Raw genomic sequence first — 27,675 nt, forward strand, 5'->3', positions numbered from 1 at the left:
CTGGCGGGTTGAGATAAAGACAGTTTAATAAGTAAAGCAAAAGCTGTGCGCGCAAGCAAAGTAAAAGAAGGCATTAATTCACCACTTCCCACCGGCAGGCAGGTGCTCAGCCACGCACAGGAAAGCAGCGCTCCATCCCACACAATGGTGACTTGGAAAGACAAACGCCTTCACTCCGGATGTCCACCCCTCCTTCTTCTTCCCCCAGCTTTTTATTGCTGAGCATGACGTCATTATGGTATGGAACATCCTTTTGGACAGCCGGGGTCAGCTGTCCCAGCTATGTCCCCTCCCAACCTCTTGTGCACCCCAGGCTCCTCACTGGTGGGGTGGGGTGAGAAGCAGAAAAGGCCTTGACGCTGTGTAAGCACTGCTCAGCAGTAACTACAACATCCCGGTGCTATCAACACTGTTTCCAGCACAAATCCACAACATAGCCCCATACTAGCTACGATGAAGAAAATTAACTCTATCCCAGCCAAAACCAGCACAACATAACATTGAATGCCTTGATAAGTGAAATGTTTTATTGGGTTGAGCATGATAGAAAGAATGGTGTGCTACTTCTCCACCAAACCTTATTTTTTTCGAGTGGAACAGAAAAGGTTAAAGTTTTAGCAGTAGACAAGTAGTTAATGGTTTATCCATCATAAGGTTATGAATGTATAATACCATTTTATAGCAGAGCAGACAGTCTGCACTGCAACATGCCTTCACTCCACTGGGACAGAATATTGGCTGGAACTACCTGTTGTGTAGTGACTGCAATCCTTTGGGTGCTGTGTATTTGGCAGCTTGTCCTCAGGTTTAAAACAGGTAAATATAATTCTATCCCATTTGAGCTCTGTTTGAGCTCTTTGGGTTCTTTTTCCTTTCCTTAAATATTTAAACATGATTGTTGATAAATATTATTATATCCATGCTGTACGCTTCTTAGATGGAAACATTTTTCTTCTTACACTGGTGTTTAAAGAAGTACCCCAAAGTTTGCGTTCTGCTGTAAAACAGAATAGGGTGGCAAACAACCTCTGGACTATTTTCCTTGTAACACGTTTACACTGTACGTGATTCCTCTGATACAGCTTTGAGAAATGTCTTGAAATTTTCTCACTCTTCCAGTAGAAATCTGATTTATTTTTCAAAAGACAAAAAGAAACCTTTAGCTAGTCTAGTAAATTATATTTTGAAGAGGAAATATTTGGCTTTACATATGTTTATATGTTTGCATGCATGTAAGCAAAACATGCTGTATGCATCTGTTCATGTTTTCATTACAACTTGCATTATAAAAAAAAATTGTTGAAAGAATATTGGAGATACCCATTTGCATATTCTATACCTGAAAATCAGGTCAATGCACCCTCGTAAGACACTTCTGCACGCAAACTTGGAGCAGAAAACTGGTCAGTGTTTCCTCTCAGCAAAATACTCACTACATCAACATGATACAAAACTATGCATGGATCTATATTCAAAATTCATAGAAAGAATCAGATACTCCTGGCTGCTTGTCCAGCAGGGAGTCAGGGATGATTGGAGACCAAGAAGCCTAGGGAAGATTTTATATGAGGATACATTACATTATATTTACTTCAAGAGATTTATCAGATATTTGGAGGGAGGGAACACACCCAAGCCCAAGAAACTGGACATAAGTAAACAGCAATTATTTAACATACGTCAGTAATAACCTACCTTTGCTAATATAAGTATATGCCCAGCGCTTTGTTTGACTTGATGGAGCTAAACCCAGATTAGATGGGAGTTAACTCTCAGGCCAACTTGGGGATACCTCTGCTTTTGCCTAGGATTTACACAGCTGCTAGGAAATGGATTTAAACTGCAGCTACTTCAGAGCTGGAGAATACCTCCATGCCCATCTGATCATTGCGTGTTGTGCGTAGTAGTAGTGTTTCTTCCTTATTCAAACTTTAACCACAAGTATTAGCATTAGCAGTTCTCATGATGTTTGATTAAAAAAACCCCAACAGTTCATGATGGCATAGCATTATGCAAGAACCTTTTAGTTTTAGTTTAAAAGTGTATACGGTCAAAATCAATGTGATTCTTGAGATGATGAATGCCTGCAAAACTTAAAAGCCAAAGAAAAATAAAAAGAAGATGTTTTCTGCATCTTAAAACAAACCCAGAAGAACCCCATGATTTTAAGCCAATGCCACAATTACTGGAGCCTGATGAGTTTTACTGCGTGTGGGGTAGACATGACTGCATTAGTCAGCTCAGGAATTCGTATTTGTGAAAGACACAGATTTCCCTCTGCAAAAACCCCCATGCCTTACAACGGTACATGAGACATTGAACAGCAGGCTAAGAAAGGTTACCAGGACGCACTAAATACAGCCACAGTTTTGACAAGCAGCAACAGATCCCACGAGCGTTACGTTGTGGTTTTGGAGAGACGCTTTAGGGGAAGGCACAGTTAAGGCCGATGATCTTTGCTGGCACCTGCTCTTTGCTGCACGGGCTGCGCGGCAGCCGTGTCTGCACCTCCAGGGGTAAACGCTGGACTTTTTTACCCCACAGCTTCGTGCTTTTCTGTTTTACTGCTTTCGAGGGAGTGTCACCCCCGTCTTCCTTTTCACTTTTCCCTTTCCTTACGTGCCCTTTGCAGCCTGCGACGGTGCCAACGCCAGACCCCGAGAGCCCGGTTGTGGAAGCGCTGCCAGAGCTGCTCCCGCCCCAGCCCTCCCCTGCCCTGCTCCTCGGCAGCAGCCCCGTGCCCTCCGCACCCACAGGGCAGCGCCGCCCCCGCCCCGGTTTCGGGATCCCCTGTGCCAGACGACCCCGCTGTGTCACCTTCTGCCCGGCTGCTTCGGGCACGCGTTCGGCGAGCAGGACGGAGGCTGGGCGCCACGCTGCAGGGTCCCCGGTGTTTTGTGGGTTCCCAAGGCTCCCCGACCTGAAGCACGCGGCTGAGCCCCGGGTCATCCCTCCGTCAGCCCCGCGTGCCGCACGCGTGTGCCTGGCAGGTGAGCCAGCGTTGCTGGGACACGGGGCAACAAGCTGCCCAACCAGGCACCCGGCTCCCCCAGACAGAGCCGTTCTCCGCAGCTGCCTGGGCTGGGCCACCCGGATCTCAATTGCCCGAGGAGTTTTCCTTTCCTTTCTGTAAGACTTCCAACGGAGAGACAATGGATTTTGAAAAGCTGATGGCTAGCGGAGACATTACCTAGAGACACATGGATGTTATTCCACTGTCATCACAGACATCTGGCTGTAATGTAGCTGAGACAGCCTGAAACACAAATGCTAAATTGCAACAACATGAGCAAAAGCGGAGCGGTGCGTGCCAAGAACAGAATTACCCCGCCACGTGGCACATCCCCTATAGTTTACAATCATCTTCCAGTTATATGAATCCTGTTAGAGAGTAAGCAGTTAGGCAGTCTTTTTAGTTCAGTGAGAACATTAGAAATATACAATAGCACGTGTTCCTGACAGCACTGTTTACTTCTGAATTTTCTGGCTTTACTCCATTTGTCAGCGTCTCAAAACACAGGCACTAAAATGTCAGAACAAATGGCAGTCCTCAGCTCCAGCTTTCTGCTTTATTTCAAGTCATGCACTGCACCCAGCGCACAGGTGCACAGCTTCCACCACGAACCTTATGGGAAGGGATTCCAACTCCATCCTTTAGGGACTGAGTGAGATTGTGAGGAAGCCTTGGTCAATGGAGATCCCCCAGGTCTTGGACCCATCTTTCAGAGCCTGAGGTCCCTCAACCCCTTCCCTGTTGCAATTTCTGCTGCAGAATACTCCTTAGCCATTCAAGATTTGCCAGTCTCTTTTTTTTTAAGAAACCGTAACATTTTCAGACCTTGCCGAGCACAGCAGATACCGTGATAAATTCAGAAATTTCTAAGAAGATCTGCAATTTCTCTGCTATTGCTTATGCCATGTTATCTTGTTTCCTGAAGTTGTGGCAGCCTATGCAACGACTACTTTGAACAAAACCCACTATTTCTGCCAAAAGATGGAATAAAAATCAGTACCCATCCTGAAGTGCGGGTAGAGGCTATGGCTGAGACTGGGGCATGGGTTTTTGTCTGCTTTATCCTATAATGCCTGTCTTAAATCAGAGTATCTCTGTCTGATTCTTGGATGTGTGTCTGTCCACATGCTGGGGCCCTCAGCGCTGGGAATCTGTGGCCCTGTTTTGCCTTCTTGCTCCTGCGAAATCCTGGAAAAGTAATTTGGGCTTTTCACATGTTCAACAGCTTGAGCTTTTGGCAGCCATCACTCCTGCTCATCCAGCAGCTGCACAAAACTGTTTCCACCTACATTGTTGTGGGGACGCAAATTCATGTATGAAAACTTTGACCCCACATTCATGCCATTGGTTTTAGGGGCAAGGAGGGACCTGTGACTGAGTGCATGGGCAAGACTGTGGGTCACGTATTTTTTAGTTGAAGATTCAAATAAATCATGCTTGTTTCTTTCCTTCATCAAATTAGATAGATACGTGTTTTTACATACATACATAATGAATATATATATATCTTGATTCTTTATTTACACAGACACTAGAGAACCCATGGTGCCTCCATGTTTTTGCCTCAACAGTGGCGTCTGTCAGGATGGAGTCTGCTTGTGCCCAGAGGAGCGGGTGGGATCTCTTTGTAAGATAGGTCAGTACGAGCCAGACAGCATGGGCAGCTGGCGTCATTTCTGGGAGCCCCTCTGCTTTGGGAGGCCCGTGATCTTCCCCTCCACTGAGACCTGCTCAGCAGGGTTGGATCTGCAAGCAGAGAGGTGGCTCTTCTTCCTAGGTGAGGCCATATCCTTCACCTACTTCTGTTGCTCTTGCAGATGAGTAATATATCTGAGGAAGACATTACAGGCTTCAACTGCCCGTGGCCTGTTTTTAGCCAATTTGGCCTTTGTTTGAATTCCTCTGTTTGAAGATCACAGTCACTCGAAAATCTGATTCAGACCTCCGTGCCCAGTTTTTCCGTGTCTGGATCTGCCAATGTTTAAAAGGGCACCATCCAGCCCAGCACCCTGCAGGACAATGCCTGTTCTCAGCTTCTGCTGCCACTGGCACTGGTTTTGGATGAGTCAAATTTCCTACACCTGGCATAGCACTGGCCTGGCTGACTCCTGTTGCAGTCCCCTCTGCCACAGCATGGCACCTCTGCACGGCCGTAACTGGAGCTGGTGCTCCCAGCCCGTGCTGCTAAGATCCCCAGCTCATGCTTTCCAAGCCAACAACCCACGCTGTGGCCAGTGTGACACACGGATACTCCATCAGGTGTCAGCTGTGCCTTTGTCAAATGAACTCACATGTTTGGTCACAAGGATGTTGAAAGACCTGCAGCTTATCCAGGAAAATATCCTTGGTGAAGACTGCTAGGTAGATGGAAACTTCAGGTCTCCCATGTCATTTCCCTTATGACAGGATGGGTGGCACATCCAACAGAGAGTGACAGATTGGATGGATTGGAACATTTGGGCAAAATGTTTCAGAGACGTTGGCTTAAATAAAATAATCATGACTGAGATTTCAGCATAAATAATGGAAACAAACCATTATAATGACTCTGTAATTCCCTATGTTCATTCCTCTGGTACTCCATATTTGATTTGCTGTGAATTGCCTTAAAGAATAGATTTAAATAACTGTAGTTATTAAAATACATGAGGTAAGAATGTTTGGACAGGCAGCATTAACTTGAAATAATAACAAACTATTGCATTCATAAAATCTGAATTTTACTCTGTTTTCCTGAGGAACATTTATACTGCCCATCTGTCTGTTGTTTCACCTTCTTGGCAACTTTAACTTGCTGACCAATTTCAACTGAATTCACTAGGTGGTTACAGGTCTTAAAGGTCTTGAGATCCTCTGAGTTTTGCATATATCACTAGTTGGGTACACAAGACCAACCCTCAGACCAAATACCTCACTGAGAAAAAGGCAACGAGACTTATGCCAGCAGTGAAGAGGTGGGGTCCACATGGCCAGTCAATCCAGTCTAACCACAACTATGCATAGCTCTAAACTACCCATGACATTTGTCTCCTCTCCACCAGCTAACAAAATACAGATGTATATTTTATGTATTGAGAACCTAAAGATGGATGTAGGGGACAGAGGTGGGGCGGCTGAGTCATGACTGGGCATAAAGAGTATGGAAACATAGTGCTAAAGGTGTTGGGGAAGCTGGAAAGAAGTACAGTCAGGTGATGGGGGTATGGAGGAGGTGACCTGGTTTATTGCCAGCAGGAGAGAGCAGGGCATACAGGGTAGACAACTTTTGTAAATCAATTACTTTTGTTCCAACGGTGATGGAAAATTTCCGCTTGGCTCATATTTCATTCCTTTTGTACATTATGTCATGGTTACTTTCCTTCACAGATCATGAAAAAGGGCCTGGTTTTCTTTCTACTTGTGGTTTGTTTGTTTTTTTAAATTCTGGAGCAATTCTACTGAAAACAGAATATTTGCAATAATTTGAGATTTGCGTCAGCCGGGAAAAAAGCACCAAAAATTTTTATATGGACTTTATAAAACTTTATATATGGACTCTCTTTTGTAAGTAAGTCCAAAACCAAGAAGTATAGATACATATATAAACGAGCCCAAAAAAACTTTCAGATCAAGGCTTGAATATCTAGAAAGATAAAAAATAAAGCTTGAATAGGTACTCATGTATGAATGCGTATGTATTCATACATGAATGTAGCAAATTATTCCTGGCTTTCATCTGTCAGCAGGAAGGCAGAATCACCACAAAAGTATTCAAATCCATGAATGAATCCAGAATTTATTCAAGACTGCTGAAAGACCTGGATGATGTCACTGTGGGGTTGTTATCTGTCACCCATGGTGATCAAGGGAGGCCACACAGAACTGAAAAAAGGCCAACATGATGCCCACCTTTAAGAAAGGCAAGGAAGAGGACTGGGGGAACCACAAGCCAGTCAGGTTTACCTCAGGCCCTAGAAGTATTATGGAGCACATCCTCTTGGAGTCTATTTCCATGGATGTGAAAGACAAGAAGATAATCAGGAACAGCATGGATTTACAATGGGCAAATCATGTCTGACCAACCTGACTGCCTTCTGTATGAAATAACTGGCTATGCAGACAACAGAAGAGCAACAGATGTAATATACCTTGATTTTAGAGATGCCTTTGACACCATCACCCTGAGCATTCTTGTTTTGTAGGTGGAGATGTATGGGTTGGGTAAATGAACTGTTAGCTGGGTTGAAAATTAACTCAACAGCCAAGTGCAAAGGGTAGTTATCGGTGACTTGATTGGAATATTGTAAAAGTAGAGTAACCTGCTGGTCAATACTAGGGCCAGTATCATTTAATGTCTTCATCAAAGACCTGAATGATGACAGAGCATGCCCCTTCAGCAAATCTGCAGACAATACTAAACTTGGGGTGGGATGGAGGTATTGTTGACACAGCTAATGGCAGAGCTTCAATGCAGAAGAACCTTGAGAAACCTGAGGATCATGCCAACAGAAATCTCACAGTGTCCAACAAGGACAAGTACTGATCTCCATGCCAGGGACATTGGTACAGACCAGGAACTTGCTGGCTGAGGAGCAGTCCTGCTGGAAAGTACCTGGGAGTGACAATGGATGCCAAGTTCAATACGAGCCAAAAGCATGTGTTCATCACAAACAAGGCACAGCAGCTGTGCTATGTAGAGGGAGACAAGTTGACGGATGCTATTATCCTCACCTCCCTGGCACTGGTGAGGCACCACTGGAAAATATATGCTTAGTTTTGCCCCCTGCACCCTAGACTAAAAAGACTTGGAGAAACTGGAGAAGGTCCAGCAGGATGCAGTTAGGATGGTGAGGGGTCTCCAGGGAGCATTTGAGGGAGCTGGGCTTGTTCAGTGTGGTGGAGAGGAGGCTGAGGGCAGAGCTAATAGCAGTCACCAGCTGAGTGGGAGTTGCAAAGACCATTGAATCCAAACTCTTATTGGTAGCAGCAGAAGGTAAAGCAAGGGGCAGCAGTTATAAATTGCAGTTTGAGAGGCTGAGATTGAGCATGAAGAGAAACATTTTGGTTAGAAAGGTAGCATGTCACTGGAACATGTTTCCTAGTGAGGATGTGGAGCCTCTGTCTGGCCTAGATGCCCTCCAGAGGTTCCTGCCACCTCACATTTTTGAGACAGCTCGCCCTGCTAATCATCTCCTGGCAAGCAATGTTCAGGTATGGTGCTATAAGGCAGACCTAATCTTTGCAGAGCCATGCGTCCTTATTTGCTCATAACCATATCTATAGAAGGAAAGTATCGCTGTGTCATGGGAAACTGAGACCCTATAGAAAACAAGACCCACAGAAGCTTACATGACTTGGCAAGGAAGTCCGTGCCAGAACACGGAGAACACTCCAGGTCTCCTGAGTAACACCCCCCCAGGACCCCGACCATAAGTATGCTTCTTTGGCTCAGTCCTGCTAATGGACACAGTCGGCTGAAATGTGGTCTGAGTTAGCAAAAGGTAGCAAAACCAGGATGTTACAAGCCCTAAGACCAAGCAAAAATTTTCTGCCTGTGTGCTGCAGTATTTTTATCAAGTGTTTTCAGCATTGTAAGGTAAATTTGTGTTAAGTTAGAGTGGTATGGTATGACATGAGAAGGCAATTAGGCTGCCATACTGGGTCAGGCCATGGGTCCACAGAGCTCATCATGCTGCTTTTAGATGTAGCCAGTACCGGCTGCTTAGACAAGGCGTGGAGTTTGGGGTGGCCACCCCATCCCATTCCAGCAGGCAGTGGGGCAGTGACTTCCTGCGCCAGAAGCTCCATCCGAACCATTATGGTTCAGAGTCACCAAAGGATCGTCCCCCATTAATTGTCCAAACCCCATTTGGAGCAAATGTGTATTTTTGCCCCCTGCTGTATTCTGTGGCATTAGGTGACCAAATCAGATTTCTACCTGGGTAAGAGTCTGGAAGTGAATTGTTATAATCTTCTACAAATTTTCTAGGAGCAGGGCAGTGAAAATAGGAGAGATGGCAAAAAGTGTGGGCTTTTAGAGTTTCAGACACTTCGTAAATATCACTTGTAGCAACTCAGCAGCTTGAGGTTAGACAAGATTGACCCAACTGGTTTTATTTCCTTTAGGGCAAAAGATTCAATGAGTTTCTATTGTCTCAATACTATTCTATTTTTGAAAATTGGTCCTTGTACTAAAGAAATTTGACGTGGATATGTTTTTTTTCCTTCTGTGCAGTTTACTTCTGTGAAGAGAGTACTTGCACAGTGAACATTTCTGAAAGCATTATAAAGAACCTCACTTTTGAATAGATTATAGTGGGCAAATATGGCAACCCCAAAGAAAAATGTGAACCTGATACTGTGAATGGCATGTGTTTCTTTCCTTTCACTTCTACTTCCCAAAAGTAAATGTAAGGTTTGTGAAAGACGTCAGATTATTAGACCAGGTGAGAGGTGGGTGTGGGAAGCCAGAACAGCGTAGCTCAGGCAGCAGGAGCGCAAACCTTCCCTCACAGCTTTCTACCCCAACGCAGAGAATTTAAGGTACGCAGAGAGAGTCATATCCATGTCTGTCTGGGACTGGGCTGAGAGTCAGTTAATATTGGCTCCTGAACAGCCTTTTGATAGAAAAAGGATCTATTTATATCCTACTATTTAGCATTAGGATTCGGGACGCTTTCCGTCAACTGTGGTTCCGTGAACTGCCTCAGCTTTCAGAGCCCTTGCAGATGACTGTGTTGCACAGCAGCTCCACGTGCCCTTTGCATTTCTGTCACGACATATAAACTATGTTTTTCCGGACATGCTAAAAAGTCTTTCTGATAGCTTGGTGCTGATGCCTGTGCCTCCCATTTAAAAGGTGCATTTCTGCAGCTCTAGCGTAACTAAGCCTATCTGAATTTGACATGAATAATGTCAGCCACTGAGACAAGATTGTGTATATGAATATAAAACCCATGTTCTAAAAAGAACAGTAACTAGTCAAATAATTGATGGTCACTTGCAACACTGAAATACAAGTATTTTACATGCAAATAGAAAATAAGACTGGATAGGGTGTCACACCCACAGTGCCGCTTTATTTCCCAGTGAGGTCATGTGCATGTGAGTGCTTCGGTAGCAAATGCGTTATCTTTCTGCTTTTACAAAGTGATAGGTAACACTTCAATAGCAATCTGCATGTGCTCCAAAGAAAGGAGAACTCCTACTTTAGAACCCCCCAAAATTCTGAATTGTAATGAAAATCTGGACTCCCTAGCATGACAGGTAATCTTAAATTACTATTTAAACAATATCTGAGATTCTGCATCACCCCCAGAAAAAAAAAAGTGATAGGAAAGCGAGGCAGGAAATATATATGTGTTACACTTCTTAGACATTTGCAGAAAGCAAAATGAACGATCAAAGCCTTTCTCAGTGGCATTCCTGGCACGTGCCTGCTTTGCAAATAGCCTGAATTTCCAATGGTGATTATTTTGTTTTGTTCACTTTTTCCAGAACACAGTATCCCGTTTCATATTTCTTAACTGGCCGCCATTTCCACAGTCAGGTTCCCAGTTCACAGCAAACACCTCTGAATGGAGGCAATGCCAACCCAGGTTACCAAATTGGTGAGAAGATGAAAGGGATTTGGAGAAGACTGGCACGGGGGAAGAAAGTGATGCTGACACTGACAGGTTAGGAAGAATTAAGAACGAAGCCTTTCCATTCAGTCCTGTGGTCAGCTGAACACAGACGAAACACTTCTGTCCCTCAACAATTCAAATTCAGACTCTCTTGTATGAATGACAAACTCCTCCTGGTAAAATCCATAAACCCCTAAGCCTTGCTTTAAGGCTTAGCTCTGTCATATCTACAAAACATGGAGAGCTGAACATGAGTAAGCACATTACAGACAGTGACCGCTTAGCTTCTTCTGCCCCACTAGCCCCAACTAAAAAAAAAAAAAGAAAGAAAAAAAGAAACCAGCTACAGTCCCTTTAAATAAGAGAAGTCCCTTTCATCATGCATTTTTGCTTGACTATTGTACCTCCAAGCCAATGCTTCACCTGCCTGCATCCTTTGATGGGAAACCCTTGAGCTCAATTATTGTATTTTCCCAGTACATAGCCTTCACTAAGTGGTTCAAATGTCAAATCTTCTCTAAAGTAATATATAGTATTAGTAGCAGCTATTTCTAAAGCTAATAAGGTACCACATCGTAACCAGGTCGCAACGTAAGGTCCTGCTGCTGCCATTGGTAATTTTGGGGTTTTGCTTACGGGCTGGTGATGTCGTGCCGCCATCTAGTGAGCTGAGGGCAGCTCGGGGTGCAAAGGTGAGTGCTAGGACATGGGAGGAGGAGGTGTTCATGCTACTGATCCAGAGCCCAGGTTTGAGGGGATTTTATTCCTTTTAAATACAAATATTCACTTTGAATACAAGTGAATAATACAACGCTAATGCAATACATTACAATACAATGCTAAAAGTCAGAAGTAAGAATAGTGAAAATAGGCGTTCGCAGTATACTGTTTGTGCGTGGTGCATATACAGAGGTTTTCAAGTCAAATAATATCATCTCCAGTAATTATAAGCGCAAATTTCCTTCCTCCCTATGCAACACAGTCACCTTTCTTTCCTATCATTCCGAGCTTTATAAACACTTCAAAGCTGCATGATTTAATTAATCTTGATTTTGATAGCTTCCCAACATAAACAATTTGAGTACAATTCAGTTATTGAAGCTATTCATTTAATCTATTCATTGACTGGATTAGAAAAGGGATGACTTGATACACTGTTTATTTGGTCTCTACATCCCACAAAGGAAATTCTCCTGATTATCAAATTTAAGTCTTACTGTTACCTAGCTATAGTTTCATATAACATACACCTAATGTCTCATCTTTTTTTGTGTTTAGACACTTAAGATACTATGGACATTTAGACTCTACCCATTAAGTGCTGACTGACTCAAAGTGGACCCAGCCAGTGGTTCTAGCAATTCTTATTAGTATCTCCAGCACCAGAGTATTTTCTTTGGTTTTTCTACCAAAAAGTTTTTGGTAGAAAATGATACCAAAATGATTTTTCTACCATTTGTTCCATGCCAACACGAAATACAATGTACTGAAGTGAGGCTAATGTTTCTGGTGCAGGTTACAAGCACTGTGTTGAGAAGTACAATTATTCCGGATGACATTTCTCAACTTCCTCTGATGGCTTTTCAAAAAAACAAACCATTCTGGTTATTTAAGGAATAGTGAAAGGTGAACCGAAGTTTATAGACTCAGAAATGCAATGACCTCAAGACAAAGGGGAGGTCCTGCTGCTTTCTACAGTTACCTCACAGCAAGGTGTGGAGAATGATGGGGTCAGGCTCTGATTTATTCAATTCATGAATTGCTGGGTCATTGCTCATGACCCGGCAGTGTGCACTTGCAGCCCAGAAAGCCAAGCATAGCCTGGGCTGCATCTAAAGAAGCGTGGCCAGCAGGTCAAGGGAGGTGATTCTGCCCCTCTACTCCACTCTGGTGAGACCCCATCTGGAGTCCTGTGTTCACCTCGGGGGCCCCCAACATAAGAAGGATATAGACCTGTTGGAGCAGGTCCAGAGGAGGGCCACGAAGATGATCAGAGGGCTGGAGCATCTCTCCTATGAAGACAGGCTGAGACAGTAGGGGTTGTTCAGCCCAGAGAAGGCTCTGGGGAGACCTTATAGCAACCTTCCAGTACCTGAGGGGTGCCTACAAGAAAGCTGGAGAGGGACTTTTTACAAGGGCATGTAGTGGTAGCACAAGGGGTAATGGCTTTAAACTCAAAGAGGGTAGGTATAGATTAGATACAAGGAAGAAATTCTTCACTATGAGGGTGGTGAGACAGTGGAACAGGTTGCCCTGTGGATGCCCCACCCCTGGAAGTGTTCAGGCCAGGCTGGATGGGGCTCTGAGCAACCTGGTCTAATGGAAGGTGTCCCTGCCTATGGCAAGAGGTTGAAACTAGGTGATCTTCAAGGTACCTTCCAACCCAAACCATTCTATGATTCTATGATTCTTCTTTTAGGATGAGTGGCAACAGAGACAAGTGGTAACATGGGAAATTCCAATTAGATAAGAGAAAATTTTTCCCCTTGATGCTGGTCAAATGCAAGCAGGTTTCTGAGGGAGGTTGTGGATATTCAAAGTGAGCCCCTGAGCAGCCTGGTCTCAGCTGGCCCTGCTGGGCTAGGGGACTTCCAAGGCTCCCTTCCAACCCAAGGTGAGTTCATCCCCTAGGGAGAATTTGCAAACGCCATGTACTTGACATGAACAGCAACAATTTAGACCACCAATTACTTGTATATTTTGATTTTATGTAAGAATGTTATAAAAGTGGTGACTCTTTTTCCTTTTCTCATTTTCTTTCTGTTGAATGGCATTTTCCTAACGGGTTGAAACTGTGGACTCCAGCAGTGTTTCAGCTATTGCAAACAACGCTCAGATCCTCACCTCCATGCCAGAACAACTGACCACACAGAACATCCCTGCTGCTGCCAACATCGCAGTGCAGATTCTGAAAAGCGTATTGGGTTTGCGTGGCAAGGTTTTGGTAGCAGTGGGGGCTGCAGGGGTGGCTTCTGCGAGAAATTGCTAGAAGCTTCCTGAATGTCTGATAGAGCCAAGGCCAGCCGGCTCCAAGACAGACCCACCGCTGGCCAAGGCCGAGACCATCAGTGACGGTGGCAGCACCTCGGGGCTGACAGAGTTAAGAAGAGGGAAACATGGGCCCATGGCATTTGTAGCTGGAGAGAGGAGTGAGAATGTGTGAAAATAGCCCTGCAGACCCCCCAGCCAGGGCAGCAGGAGGGGCAGGAGGGGCTCCAGGTGCCGGAGCAGAGGTTCCCCGGCAGCCACTGGGGAAGCCCATGGTGAGGCCGGCTGTGCCCCTGCAGCCATGGAGCTCTACGGGGGAGCAGATCTCCACCTGCAGCCCGAGGAGGGCCCCACGCTGGAGCAGGGGGATGCCCGAAGGAGGCCATGATGCCGTGAGCAGCCCACGCTGGAGCCAGCTCCTGGCAGGGCCTGTGGAGAGAGAATCCCAGGCTGGAGCAGGTTTGCTGGCAGGACCTGTGGCCCCGTGGGGGACCCAGGCTGGAGCAGCCTGTTCCTGAAGGACAGCACCCGTGGGGGGGCCCAGGCTGGAGCAGTTCATGAAGAACTGCAGCTCGTGGGAAGGACTCACATTGGAGAAGTTCGTGGAGGACTGTCTCCCATAGGAGGGACCCCACGCTGGAGCAGGGGCAGAGTGTGAGGAGTCCTCCCCTGAGGAGGAAGGAGTGGCAGAGACAGCGTGTGATGAACTGACCGCAGCCCCCATTCCCCGTCCCCCTGTGCTGCTCAGGGGGAGGTGGTGGAGAAATGGGGAGTGAAGTTGAACCCAGGAAGAAGGGAGGGGTGAGGGGAAAGTGTTTTAAGATTTGGTTTTTATTTTCTCATTACCCTACTCTGATTTTCACTGGCAATAAATTAAACTAATTTCCCCAAGTTGAGTCTGTTGTGCCCGTGACAATAGCTGCTGAATGATCTCTCCCTGTCCTCATCTCAACCCATAAGCTGCTGCTTGTCGTACTTTCTCTCCCCTGCCCAGCTGAGGAGGGGAGTGACAGAGCGGCTTTGGTGGGTACCTGGTGTCCAGCCAAGGTCCACCCACCACAAAAAGCTAAATGTGTCAGAAGACTTTCAGGTGAGACTTACTAAGACTAAAATAAGACTTTTGTGACTTAATATTTGGGATATCAATTCTGTTCCCCCTCCACCAGCAGAAGAAACACTCTCCTTCCTCTTAACTGTACGTACCACCACAACCAAATGCAGCCATTTTGCCATTTAGGAGAGCTAATTAAGTGGCCTCGTGCACGTACTTGTGGAATCACGGCTGGGTCACTTCTCAGAACTGAGTGCAAATTTGTCTCTTATCAGCTGTTTAGACTTGTATGTATCTGGAATCCTAATACGAGCATCATTTGATGTTTAAGTTAATAATTTAATCCTTACTGTCTAAATTAATAAAAGTGTGGTATTAACCCACTGGCGCAAAGCTCTCTTGAATGGCACCCTGTACTTTGTTTACTCTGTTGTGTGTACTTTCAAGCAATGCTTATTAAGTGTTCTTATTTTGTCTGTCCACTATGTAGCACAGGGGTGATTTATTTCAACTGCATTTGAATATTGCCTTCTTTTCTGCTTGTCTCAGACATCTGTGGCAGTAATGGCTACAGCGGGTCAGCACTTGGATGCCAACAAGACAGAATTCCACCACAATAATCTTGTCAATGTTACAACAAAGTAACTTTAGCTTTTGTGATTATTTTTAGATGTGATTTTTTTTAGATGTAGTAAACTGCATTTTCCTTTCTGTTTCAGGATGAAAGTTCATGGACAAGTCAAGGCATTTTTATTGTTCAACTCCAATATGCAATTTCATTGATTCTGTAGATTTATACCAACATAAACAATTTTGGATAGATTTTTCTGCTTTGGAGAAAGGGTGAAGGTACGGAATGAGAAGCAGTTCCCACTAGAGTACCAAATCAGAGAGGAAGCTCAGAAACTGAACCTGTAGCCGTATACTAACAAATAATGGTAACTTTTATCCCACTCATCATTTCAATGCAGCCTCACAAAAACAATGGAGGAATTTTCTTTGACTGGCAACATCTCACAGCCCAACGTTGCAATCCAGTCTGCTCCACTGAAATTCAGTTTCTCTGCAATTCTGCTTTCGGCACAGAGAGGTAAGTCTGTGTGTGTTGTTGGATTTACCTGGACAAGGCAGTAGGTACCATAAATCCTAATGCATCCACTGCTAATTTTTGCAGATACAGCACTGGGATATTATCAGTCAACAAAACTAGAAATACAGGAAAATGTCCCTGGGCTTAGTGGTGACCTCAGTATTGAAGTTCAGATACTGTTCAACATTATAAATAACAGCAAGTTCCTTCTCCTAGTGAAAACTGCTCCTGGGAAAATTTTGAATGAATATCCACAAAAAATCTCCTTTGGAAAAAAAAAACTCTTAGCCAATATAAACAATTACATGTTGTTTTTAATGCATGCTGATGCCAGATGGTGGTACAAGAATTGCACATATCAAATGAGCTGGCTAATCTTATTTATAGATTAATGCACATGTACATATAATGGCCAGAATGCTTTCAATGTTTGGGACTTTTTCATTTGTTTTGTTTTCTAAAATTGAGAATGTAACAAATCTTTGACCATACCTCTACAGACATCATCATAAAGAGCTAGTACATACATACCTTGCCTGAAATCCAAAGACATCAACCGTTTCAACTAAAATTACTACTATTGTTAACTGTCAGCCAGGACATACACATCCTCACACCTACATATCGGGATAGTCTTTAATGGCACAGTCACACAGGATTTTTCCAGATGTCCACTACTTAGACTCTGCAGTGGTTGGAGGATAAATTGTTGTTGTCCAGGAGGAAAAAAAAAAAAAGGTTATACTTTCTCTACTTCATTTGCTGCAGAAGCTGGTGGGTGTGGGAGAGCTGAGCTTTGAACATGCGCATTTCTATGTCATCCTAAAAACCACAAGAGTTTCAGAATGGGTACCTGAAACCAACAGACTTGTCCTCAGTCTCTCTGTATAGTAACAGTAACACTAAGACATCACAGCACAAGATTGTAATGAAGGTGAAGTTTGTGGAGCACTTAGACACCATAATGCTGAGCCTCATTTGTATGCAAGCCCACTTTCTTAAGGGAAATGAATAAACCAGTCTTCTCATCAGCGTTAGAAAAGACTCGGAGAGAGAAATCAGGTAGCCCAATGCTGTACTGCATACTTTCAACTCTAAGACCAGCATGCCAATGTAAGGGCACGGGCGTGCTGAGCTGGAAGGCACAGGAGTTTAAGATGTCCCCACGTACTTGTTTCTGACCTGTAGCAGAGAGCTGGCAACGTGGGACTGGCGAGTTGTCCCCAGGCTGCTGGCAAGCCAAACATATGGGCGAGTCTGGGCTTCCTCTGACAGAAATTGTAGCTGCGCCCACCCGCCTCCGCCCCAGGGAAGGGCTGTGCAGCAGGGCAGGGCTGGCACAATCCACTCCCCTTGCCCAGCTCTGGTGGCCACCAGCTCTGGTGGCCACCAGCTCTGCACCTCCCCTGCTGTAGCCCCTTGCTAAATGGGTGTACGTCTAAAGCCTAACGCGCCCCGAGACGAACAGCAGGGTAGCTTGGGATCCGGGCTAGCTGTGGCACTGCCTTGCGCTGGATGAATAACTCGCAGTACTTAGCATTAACTGCTTCCTTTTCGTGTATGTTTCTAAAAAGCAGTCGCTCTGTAAGTATTAAACCTGCTACCATTAAGTTTTATACGTTGCCCACTAGTCCTAAGAAGACTACTTAGGTACGACTGTCTGTCTCTGACGTTTGTTAATCTTTCAGTATTTGTTTAAGCTTCTCTAAACAAACGCTTCCTGGTTAAAATCACGTATCTGTGGTCACTGACTTCAGCAGTGCCAGGATTTCAGAGCTTCTTTTCACTCTGACTTCATAGAACAGCATTGGTAATATTTATTTGTTTCTGTATTTCCCTTTATCTTATGCATGTCCTCATTGCACAAAATGACTATATTCTAGAGAGATTCCCATCCGTTTATGCAAAGACAACAGTATTTTGTATTTCACTGAATACAATTACATTTACTTGCTGCTTTATTGTCACTATACAAACAAAGACTGGTTTTGACTTCTAATTCTTCGTAACATCTTATCATAGACCTGATCCTTAGAAGCCAAAATTCAGAATGCACATCAGTATGAAAAGTTAAAGCTGCTTTTTCCAGTCTGTGTCACCTTGCATTTTTCTAGCAATAATTTAATCTGCTATTTTACTGAATATTTGATTGACATGTTAAGTCTCTTTCTGGAGTTCTTCACAAGCTTCTCCAGTTTTGAGGTCCAGAATAATTTTGTGTAATCTGCAAATTGTGGCAGTGACTAGCAACAGATATATCTTTAATAAAACATTTTTGTTTCTACGTGCAACTAGAAACACAAATTTTAGAAAGAACGTTATCTCTTCTCATCTTATAACTTATACAATTTGTTTTCTAGACCTTTCAGATCCAATATAAATATGCAAGGCCTTTGGACTATATTTCTTACATTGGTGTTGGACTGTCCATGGCTGGTCTGATTATTACCATTTTGTTTCAAATATTCACTAGGTAAGAGTGAAGATGTAAAACTGCAAGTATCTTATGCTAAGTTACAATATTTTGCTCTGTATATAGTTTGAGGAAAACGAAGAGGGTAGCCAGTTTAGAACATATTGCAATATTATTGACCAGCAAAGAATATTTAAAATATTCTAAAATATATCAAAAAAAAAAAAGAGCTAATCATGCAGCATAGCTTGGGAAGTAAGTGTGGCTTACTGGTTAAAACGAAGACACGAGATGTCTCAGCCATGCCATTCATGTAGATGAAACTTTACCCTCTCTGTTAACGTTAGTCTTTTAATGTGAGGATATAGATATGATTATTGTTCAATAAATCCACCTTAAAAAATGTGAGCTTTGAAAAGAAACCATATAACAGAGTATGGAAAAGCCCAGTAGGGTAAAAGGCCAAACCTTTCATAGGAAACACCGGGCATGGGCACTGACAAGAAAAATCTTTCCATTGCTTTGACAGGGCAGCTCACCAGCTATAAGATAACAAAGCAGGCAGCGTGTGGTACTGAGGATCAAGTCAAGGGTTGGTCCTTTTACCATGGGCTCCCATCATCATGTCCAATCTCTGGGTAATGTCCCAGAGTGACATCTGTCCCATCTACACGGGGTAAGGGCAGTCTGCCATTTCTGTTGCATTTTGTGTCCCCTGCTGCCTCGCTGACATCTCCCTTACTACCCTGGCCAGGCAGGTGACAACACAGACCCAGCACTGTATTAGTGCTACACTGGTGCATGCTACATGTTGAGGTGTTCAGTTCATTACTCTCACTTAATACTAGGCTTTCAAAATGTCTAACAGTATTCCACCACCAGCATGACCCCTTTTTATTTCCCGGGTATTACAATGTCTAACTAATCAGCTGTCTGTCTTCTAGCCGGTTACCAATATGCCTGTTACATTGGTGTCTTCATTTAAGGCTAGTCATTTCAGCCCAGTGTCTTATCACTTAGACTTTTAGCATTCATGTAGAAGTATATATGTTGTTCCTCAGGTTCTCTTCTTGCTATCCTATTTAAGTATTGCTTTGCTTTCTGTTGCCTATTTGACAGTTTCTATACTCTATTTCCTTCTGTTTATAAAATATCTGTAGAGAACAGGTGATTTCAAGCACCACGCTTATACAGCAATGTAGATTATGTACACCGCTTGTGCTATAGTTTTATTGTGAGTGACTTAATTCAAATACAATTGCAGCAAACTCCCTTGATGGACGTGCCCGTGATTAATGGTGTCACGTGATTCCCCCTTGAACAAGGAGCAAAGTCATGCCAACAGAGTTGCAGTTATCGTAGATGAATGCAATGTTTCTCATCCTGCTTGCACTAATGTAGAGTTGAAGCAATTCCATCAAGGTCAATGTATTTATGATTGTAAGAGCTTCCAGACTCTGCCTTTTAAATGCATTTATAAAACAGCATTTGGAAATGGTGGTTTATGATTCTCTTGTACCTTGAAGAGTGTTTAGAAATACTTGTCATGCAATTTCACCTCTTAGCACTGAAGAAAAGGATTCTAAAAAGAGCAGAGGGGAAAAAAGAAAATGCATCCCAACTGCTGTTGGAAAAGGCCCAGTCCTAAAAGGTGCTGGGTATTCTCTGTTAGAGTTGAAATCAGACAAAACTGATGGATTTGGTAAGTTGTCTGAGAGTAATGACAGTGTAGAATTCTGCAAACAAGTTACTGCTTTGTTTTCTCCCTGTATTAAAGACTGCACACTCTACCTTGCTTTTCATATCAATGGAAATGAGGAAACATTTTACAATTTTTCTTGTTTCGCTCCACTTTTTTCTCCTAAATATATTCCTACCAATAGGAAAACTCGAAAGTCGTCTGTAATGTGGATGCTAGTGAGTCTCTGTTTCTCTATGCTCATTTTTAACATCGTCTTCATCTCTGGAATTGAAAACCAGAATGCCAGGAATCACAGCAGCGATACCTTCTATCTACGGAATCACTACCAGCGATACCTTCCTCATGATAACGCCAGCAACACCTTACTCGCACCTGACACAGCAGATCCTCCCGCAGACTCCTGGTGCAGAGCCATGGCTGTCCTACTGCACTATTTTTTGTTGGCGACACTTACGTGGACAGCACTCAATTCTGCACAGTTGTACTTATGGCTGCTTCGAGCCACGAGGCCCCTGCCTGGACTTTTCCTTGTGATCACGTCAGTAATCGGACGGTGTAAGATTTAAAGCCATATATATGGCAACTCTTACCAAGTATCAGTACATAATACATTCAGGGAGAGCTGTAAAGATAGGAGAACAGTAGAGGGCAATTACAATCAGCATCTCTGGTTTAGTGCAATTTGATGTAATAAATAATCTCCTGTTACTGCTCAGACTACTGGTATAAACTGAGCTTGTTTTCATTGTCCTGGTACGGCACTGAAACGGATGGCTTGTTCACTGGCACAGCAACATAGGTCTGTTGTGTGAGGAGAAATTTTCACACCAATCAAGGCATTCAACAATCTGTTTCTGTCAACTAAGCGAAAAACCTTTCAGATACAGCGATTGCATATATGGACTCATTTTCTTCATTTAGGTATCTCTGAGATTCCTCATGACCTCAGCCAGAGCCCTGCATACATCCTAAAGCAAGGAATGTCTGACATTATTTGTTACATATTATTTATTAATAAGCAAAGAGCACATTCTTAAGTCAGTACAGCAGTTAGCAGCAACACTGCAAGCTGAAAGGGAACTACTTGGAGGACTGAAGAATGCATGCACACTAGGTAAAGTAAAAATCTCACCCTCCTTCAAGAAACCCTTCTCATACAGTGTGCAAGAATACCTGCCTTTTCCACGGTGTGTATTCAGCTTGTGTGGTGTGTTGTTTCTCATGGCAGCTACCAAGCAGTTTTAGATCCTGACTGTTTCTTTATTATGTTTTGCATTTGGGTGGAGGTAGAGGCAACTCATCTAAAACTCTTAGAACTTGGACTGCATGTGCAAGGCAGAAAATGTTCAGCAAAAGCTCTCTGGCTACGCGTCACTGTGCTCCGTGTGTGTTTGCAGGACAGCACAGCAGTAGGTTCTTCACTGTGTCCTCTGACCAGTTACACATGTCCAAAAGAGCATGACTCTGCCTCGCCGCTTTTCAGATCTACTTTGAGAGCACAGCGAATGCTTGACAGTCTGGAGGATCTCCATTAGGGCTGAAGGAGGAACAGGCTTTCAGAAGCGTGTTTATTTCCCAGACAAACGCTTGTGCGGGAGGCTCCTTCCCATGAGACGTGCTGCTTAGCAGGTAGGTAGGCAGGAGACATGGAAGGCAGGAAGGGCGTCCAGGAGGCAAGCCCACGCTGCCATGCTTCTCGGAGGGCAAAAGTTACGCTCTGCATCATGCTGGCATGACATGTAATGGTACTTTGGTGCAGAACTTTCCTAAATTAGTTTCTCACTGCTGACAGGAGGGTAGGATTGCGCAGCTGTGATGAGGCTGTCAGCTACAGGACAGGAAGGAGTTTGCCCTGTCACCGTCGGCGTTGCCTCTGGAAGCTGCGATGAAGCTCTTTAACGGCAAAAATCAGCAAGTCATGGGCATGAGCTGTCCTCAGAAAAATGGTGCTCACAACCCTCAGTCCTGCCTTTTCTCTAGGCTATAGAAAACCCATTTATCTTAGTGCAAAGCAGATGAGACAGAGGTCTTAAAATCTATGGATTTTAGGAGGCAAGAAGCTATTTGTGTGGAAGGGACGTACGTCTATGCAACTGAACAATAAATTGCTAATGTCTCTCCTATTAATTAGGAATCCCCGCTGTAGTAGTTGCAATAGCACTTGGAGCTACTTACAGAGAAGGAAAAGCTTTAAACTACCGACAGGAAGAATTGTAAGTTCACGTATTGTTACAAGACTTGCTATCCCACACATTTTGTGATGTTTTATTGTTAATACAATTCCAGATTTATTGTTGGTATATTATTTTGTATACCTAAGTACTTATTACTTAAAAGAAAACAAAACTCTTCAATTAACTACAAGGAAATTGCAGTTTCTCCTCAATAAGGATTTAGGGTACTAGATCCACATCTGCCTTGAATCCTCCTGCAAGATCCTCTGTGACATTAAATGGAAGCTGTAGATGCTCTTAGCCTAACTGAAATTCAAGACTTTCATTTTAAGTACATAACTGCATTTCAGTACCTAAACTTAATCCTCCCATTTCTTTAAAATCTTTCTGGCCAACATAACTATACCCCTCTTTACCCTATGTTTTTGGTATCGGTATTCATATAAATGCCCGCATACCAAAGCAGGCTATCAGGCTTACAATGTACCTTGGCAATACTGGATGATACATAACAAAGGTAGACCTTTTGGAAAGGTAAACACAAACCCCCTTCCACATGGTGGCCATCATACAATACTCATTTAGGGAGTGTTGACTTGAGATTATTTGGCAATGAAAAAAAATAGTAAAGATTTTGCAGGATAACCCTGTCCTCCTGAAGTTGCCCCCGTTTTTGCTTCAACCTTTGTCCATTACTCTTCAGCTCTATTATAATATATACTCTAAAGTGAAACTTGTATATGGTGGCCAGATATCTATTTGGTTAGCTATATTGCACCTTATTATATTTCTCTATGCAGTTTGTTTGACAAATCATTTTGCATTCCCTGGAGAAAGAGAAGCATGACTGAAAGCCCTCAGTTCTCAAGAATGGTTGCCTTTCAGAGATAGACCTAGAAAGCCCTATAAGGTCTTTCAGGATGAAAAGTGGAACATTATTTTGTTTTGCTTTGGTATTCTGAATATGCAAGCTACATAGTCCAAACACAGATTATTCTGATAAACTTGGATTTTTCTTTCTGGATTTCTTCTCTGGATGATATACCAAACAAATGTAGGGAGGTGTACATTGTCAACTCAGCTGAATAACATATATTTGCAATATAGGCCTGAATAAATAGCAAGTTTAACGCTTAAAAAGATATTAAATGTTATAGAGAAAGGTTTAATAAGTTTTTTGTGTGTGCTTCCAGGAATAAAAAGGATTCATTTATGAAAAAGATGACTGGCACTATCTCTATAGTGGTAGTGCTCAGAACCACATGGACGATAGGCTACCTCATATTAGTAAGTCATGAAGAAACAAGTCTTGGTTTTGGCTATATGTTCTGCATTTTAAACGCTACCCAGTCAAAGTATTTAGCAACTCTAAGACTAACAACTGCGATAATGAACAAAAAAAAGTCAGATTTATTTGTTCTGTTGCTTGGTATAGCCTGAGAACTTGTTGGAAAGCAGTTACAGAATTCCAGATTTTTCTTCAGAAAGGGATGCTATCCTTCTGGTCTGTCACTCATAGAACCCTTCCCATTGTGCAAAACAATGTGGGATTTTATTTCAAGGTCACCAGGGAAAAGACCTTCCTGTTTGAGTGTCTTGCCTGATAACAGATTACATATAAAATTATATTCAGAATAAATATCAGGAAAAAACTTCTGCATCAGCTGTGGGAAAGAGTCCCTAGAGCTTCATGGCTTGAGACCTTTCACGATGATCCTGGGTAAAAGCCTACAGGAAAGCGCCTGCCTCTTTTTCCTGCATGGCCCTCCTGGATTTTTATATTCATAAAGGGCGTATGAAATACTTGGAATAATGGATCCTTCATTATTACACTACTAAGTATTTTCTACAAAACAGGTTATTGGAAATATGTGAAAATCCCCCCATCCCCAAACATTAAGTTGCTTACTATCGGTTTGATCTACTGAAAACTGGGGGCCTGTACACCAGTGGGGATCAGATCTGCAAACTCTCTGTGCAAAAAGTCCTGAAGTGATTATTACTACACTGATGGATGGATTATACCCATGGTTTAAAACTGAAATAAAGAACAGAGAACAGAGATCCATTTATTTAAAAGCATGAAACTTTTTTTTTTTTTTAACACAGGATACTCCTGATTAATCCTTGAAATGAGAATTTAGAAAAATAGGTATAGAAAATTTGAAGTCCTCCTTCCCTCCATGTGTGTCTGATTGAAGTGCTGACAGGGCACACCGGCCACACTGAACGCTTAGGGCGTGCTCAAGCAGGTCTTACCTTCATCCTATCCAGCAGAGGGTAATAATAGGATCCTGAGCCATGTCAGCTAATCCGTTACAATGTGCAAATGAGACGACTGTAATTGCAAATCCATAGTTACATGGAATAATTTTCCTATTAAAAGTACTTCTTGTATTTCAAGATATTAATGTCATTGTTAGTGGTTACTGAAAATTGTTTTGCGGTTGTTTTTCAAGTCAAATAAGATAGACTAATCTTTCCTGGTTTTATCAGCAAAATATTAACTCTGCACTCCCATTGACTCCTACAGGGACTTCAGATTTGTGTTCTGTGCACCTTCAGATCACCAATCTTCAAGAAAAAAGTTTCCAAAGTGTTTCTTGTTTTCTGCATGCCACAGGTACCACTGTATCTGCATTCAAAAACTTACTACATTTCAAAACCACAGCCTGCAAAACAAAACATTCACAGGAAGCTTTCAGATCAGAGAATATTTCCTTGTCTACCTTCCCTAACTGGAGTTAGAAACTTGTAAATATGTGAAATATAACCCTGCATTTTTCATGGTTTGTTTTATGCAGATCTCCCAGGTATCTTGAATGACAGACATACTACTCCAACTGCAGGTAGCTTGAAATAGATCACAAGCCAAGATCACCTGGAGTCAAAAGCAGGACGACACGCCAGCAAGGCTGTGCGATTGTTGAGCAGCAATGCAATGCTAGATCCTCTTGATCCTACTTGTACTGCATGTGACCGAGGAAGGTCTTTGAAAAGGAGCAGAGGTTATTTTAGTTTTACATTACAGTACAGATGCATAGAAGTTGCTCTATTTACGTCCTTCTCATTTTTCAAGCCTGTTGAACATGTTTACCTAGCCCATGTACTGCAGCTCTCCTCTCCCTCTTGGTTTCTAAACTTAGGGTATAAGTAAATATAAACCCTCACCCTTCTCCATCCACCTTTTACTAATATTATTCAGTACAAAAGGAGGAGAGTTTCTGAATGTTGAAGTGAGGAGTAAGGGAAGAGGAGAGTACCTTGACGGAAGGAAGCGTACGGTGGCTTGAGCAAGCAGCTCTTCCCACTTTGTGACCCTGAGCAAAGTGGTAAGGCCCACTGTAGTGGGTTCTTGTCTAACAAATGGGAAGAGTTGTACCTACTCATCCCATTCTCTCCTGTGTGTGAAAAAAGCCTGAGAAATTTAGACATTTTAATTTTTAAAACCCCTACTTCTTTATTCTGTTATCTGAACAAATATATTTGTATGTTTTGCCATCTCTGGTTTTAATAAAAAAAGAACACCATGTTGAATTTTAGATAATCTGGTTTAAGAAGTGTGGTCAGATTTACCTCCTGCTTTCATTTTTTCTGAAAATGAATGGGGTGTGTTTTGAAAACTTCCAAGCTGCTCCAAATAAGGTCGTGGGCACAATCAAATGCGATGGCTCAACATTTAGGGATAGCACATCTGAATACACTGGACATCGTACCTGAGACATTGTGAATGTCTTCATAGAAGTGTTTCAGCTGTCCTAAAAGTTCTCCGTGTCTCAGAAATCCGCACTCTCTCTATTAAGCAGAAAATAACTGTTCCCTAGCACTGATAAGCCTCCAAAAAGAGCAGTCACATCAGATACAAGGCTGAAGTTTGTCACCACTGCTCCAGAAAAGGCAGAGAAGGTCATTAAAAGTTGTCTAGCAAAGGTAATTAATACCACTTTTTTGGACAGGAAGTTTGTGTTTCTATGGGCATTCATTGTTTATTTGTAAATCAAACATATAATACCTGTCTTTGTAAATTCCTTCAATTTAACTGAAGAAAGAGTATTTTAGAAATTATAGTGTGGTTTAGGATGGATGATATTTGATTGTGTTGTAAAACACAGCTATGGACTGTGAGGATGGCTCAGTAAGCGCATGGTAATATTTTCTAGTCTTTGATATTTCCCCCCCCCCAACCAAAAATGGTTTCTAAAGCACAGCCCATTTAATTTTGAACACACCTCTTTTAAAAAAAAATAAACACACTGTCTCCATATTACACCAAAAAACAAGCAAAAACCCCAAGAATTTGAAGTATTGAATTGGAAAAGCATTGTCTTTTTACTAATTAAACATCCTGTATCTAAGTATTTCAGAGGTTAATAAAATGCTGTTATAGCCAAGACTGAGCACATCTCACCCAACGTAAAAAATTTTCAGCATTAAAAAACACAGAAAATTATACATTTTATGGCTTTTTTTTAATCCAGAAAATCCTAATTTGAAAAATGAAATAAAGCAAAATGTTCTTTTTCAGGTTATATGCTTAATTGTTACAGGAACAATAGTTCATCTCTTATCTACACGTGGAATATATTAATCTCAATAACACAGTGAACTTTGGTATTCTTTGCGATATGTGGGCTTTAAGGATCATGAAGTTTCTTCTGGTTAACCCTTTGGAAACACTGCTTTGATAAAGAAAAGGACTGGAGAAGGACTGAACCATCAGTACAAAGGTATGAAATATGAGTGGCAGAGAGTGTAATGGATGGGAAGGTCCTACTTTCCAGATCTCTTTCCTGTATTTTTAAAAGCAAGGAGATGTTTTTTGTTATGCATTGAAAACACCCAAATTATTTCTAAGTATTTTCTAATACTTACCAAAGTGGCCTCCTGACCCATACCCCTCCTCCTCCTTGAAATACTTAGAATTAAAAACATGTATCACATTCAGCTTTTTTCACCTCCATTTCAGTGTGAATAACACATGCTTATTGCTAGCAGGACTTGCTATTACACTCCTCTAAGCACAAACAAAGCTCTAAGCAAGGACAAATACAATACAAAAACCAAATCCTGTGACTTTTTTCTTGTCCCAGCAGACATTGCCATTTGGGAGCCTTGCTTTTCAAGACACTGAAGAAAAAGGTGTCTTTCCAGAGGCATCTCTAACTCCAGGAAGTAACTACCTACAGTTGTGCTTTAGCTAGCTCTGCATAGGTACTTCCGTCATATGTACTAGCATGTGTAGCTTCACTTGTGAATGAAGAAAGGCAGCAGAAATCTCAACTATCGTAGAGGACCAGAAGTCCAGTTCCAGCAGCTGTGTGCGAGGCACCCTTGAGTCCATTCTTGCATCTGTAATAGAGAAAACTCAGGAAATCAGCTTCAGATTCACGTTTTTCTCCCTTAGGTGGACACAGTAGTGCACACCGGGAAGGACAGCCTGCCTTAGCAGGGCAACGACTGCTGGAGGACGCACATGCTTCTCTGTGGGAGGGTGGCGGCCTGGGACACGTACGGCGGGATGTTACGGCCCCTTCTCCATCCCAGCACCGCCAGCCTCAGGAGGGCCACAGCGCGCGCTCCCAGACTCAACCCCCGTTACAAGGCTCGAGCTGAACCGCCGTTTGCTGTTGTTTCCGCCAC

At 42.9% G+C, this 27,675-nt stretch overlaps 1 protein-coding gene across 1 annotated transcript; it reads left to right on the plus strand.

Moving 5' to 3' along the window:
- Nucleotides 1-707: 707 nt before the first annotated feature.
- ADGRG7 (adhesion G protein-coupled receptor G7) lies at nucleotides 708-27,481 on the plus strand (the record flags this gene model as incomplete). Its single annotated transcript, XM_082006402.1, is given in 16 exon segments — nucleotides 708-816; nucleotides 9,228-9,298; nucleotides 9,302-9,359; nucleotides 10,143-10,252; nucleotides 10,255-10,258; nucleotides 13,401-13,534; nucleotides 15,206-15,297; nucleotides 15,628-15,746; nucleotides 15,831-16,086; nucleotides 17,321-17,330; nucleotides 18,107-18,219; nucleotides 20,043-20,415; nucleotides 21,995-22,074; nucleotides 23,229-23,385; nucleotides 24,569-24,658; nucleotides 27,440-27,481. Coding segments are annotated over 16 exon segments (1,818 nt in total).
- Between the last annotated feature and the right edge of the window lie 194 nt (nucleotides 27,482-27,675).

The sequence above is a fragment of the Phaethon aethereus genome, assembly GCF_964289735.1.
Source record: "Phaethon aethereus genome assembly, chromosome: 1".
Classification (NCBI taxonomy): Eukaryota; Metazoa; Chordata; class Aves; order Phaethontiformes; family Phaethontidae; genus Phaethon; species Phaethon aethereus.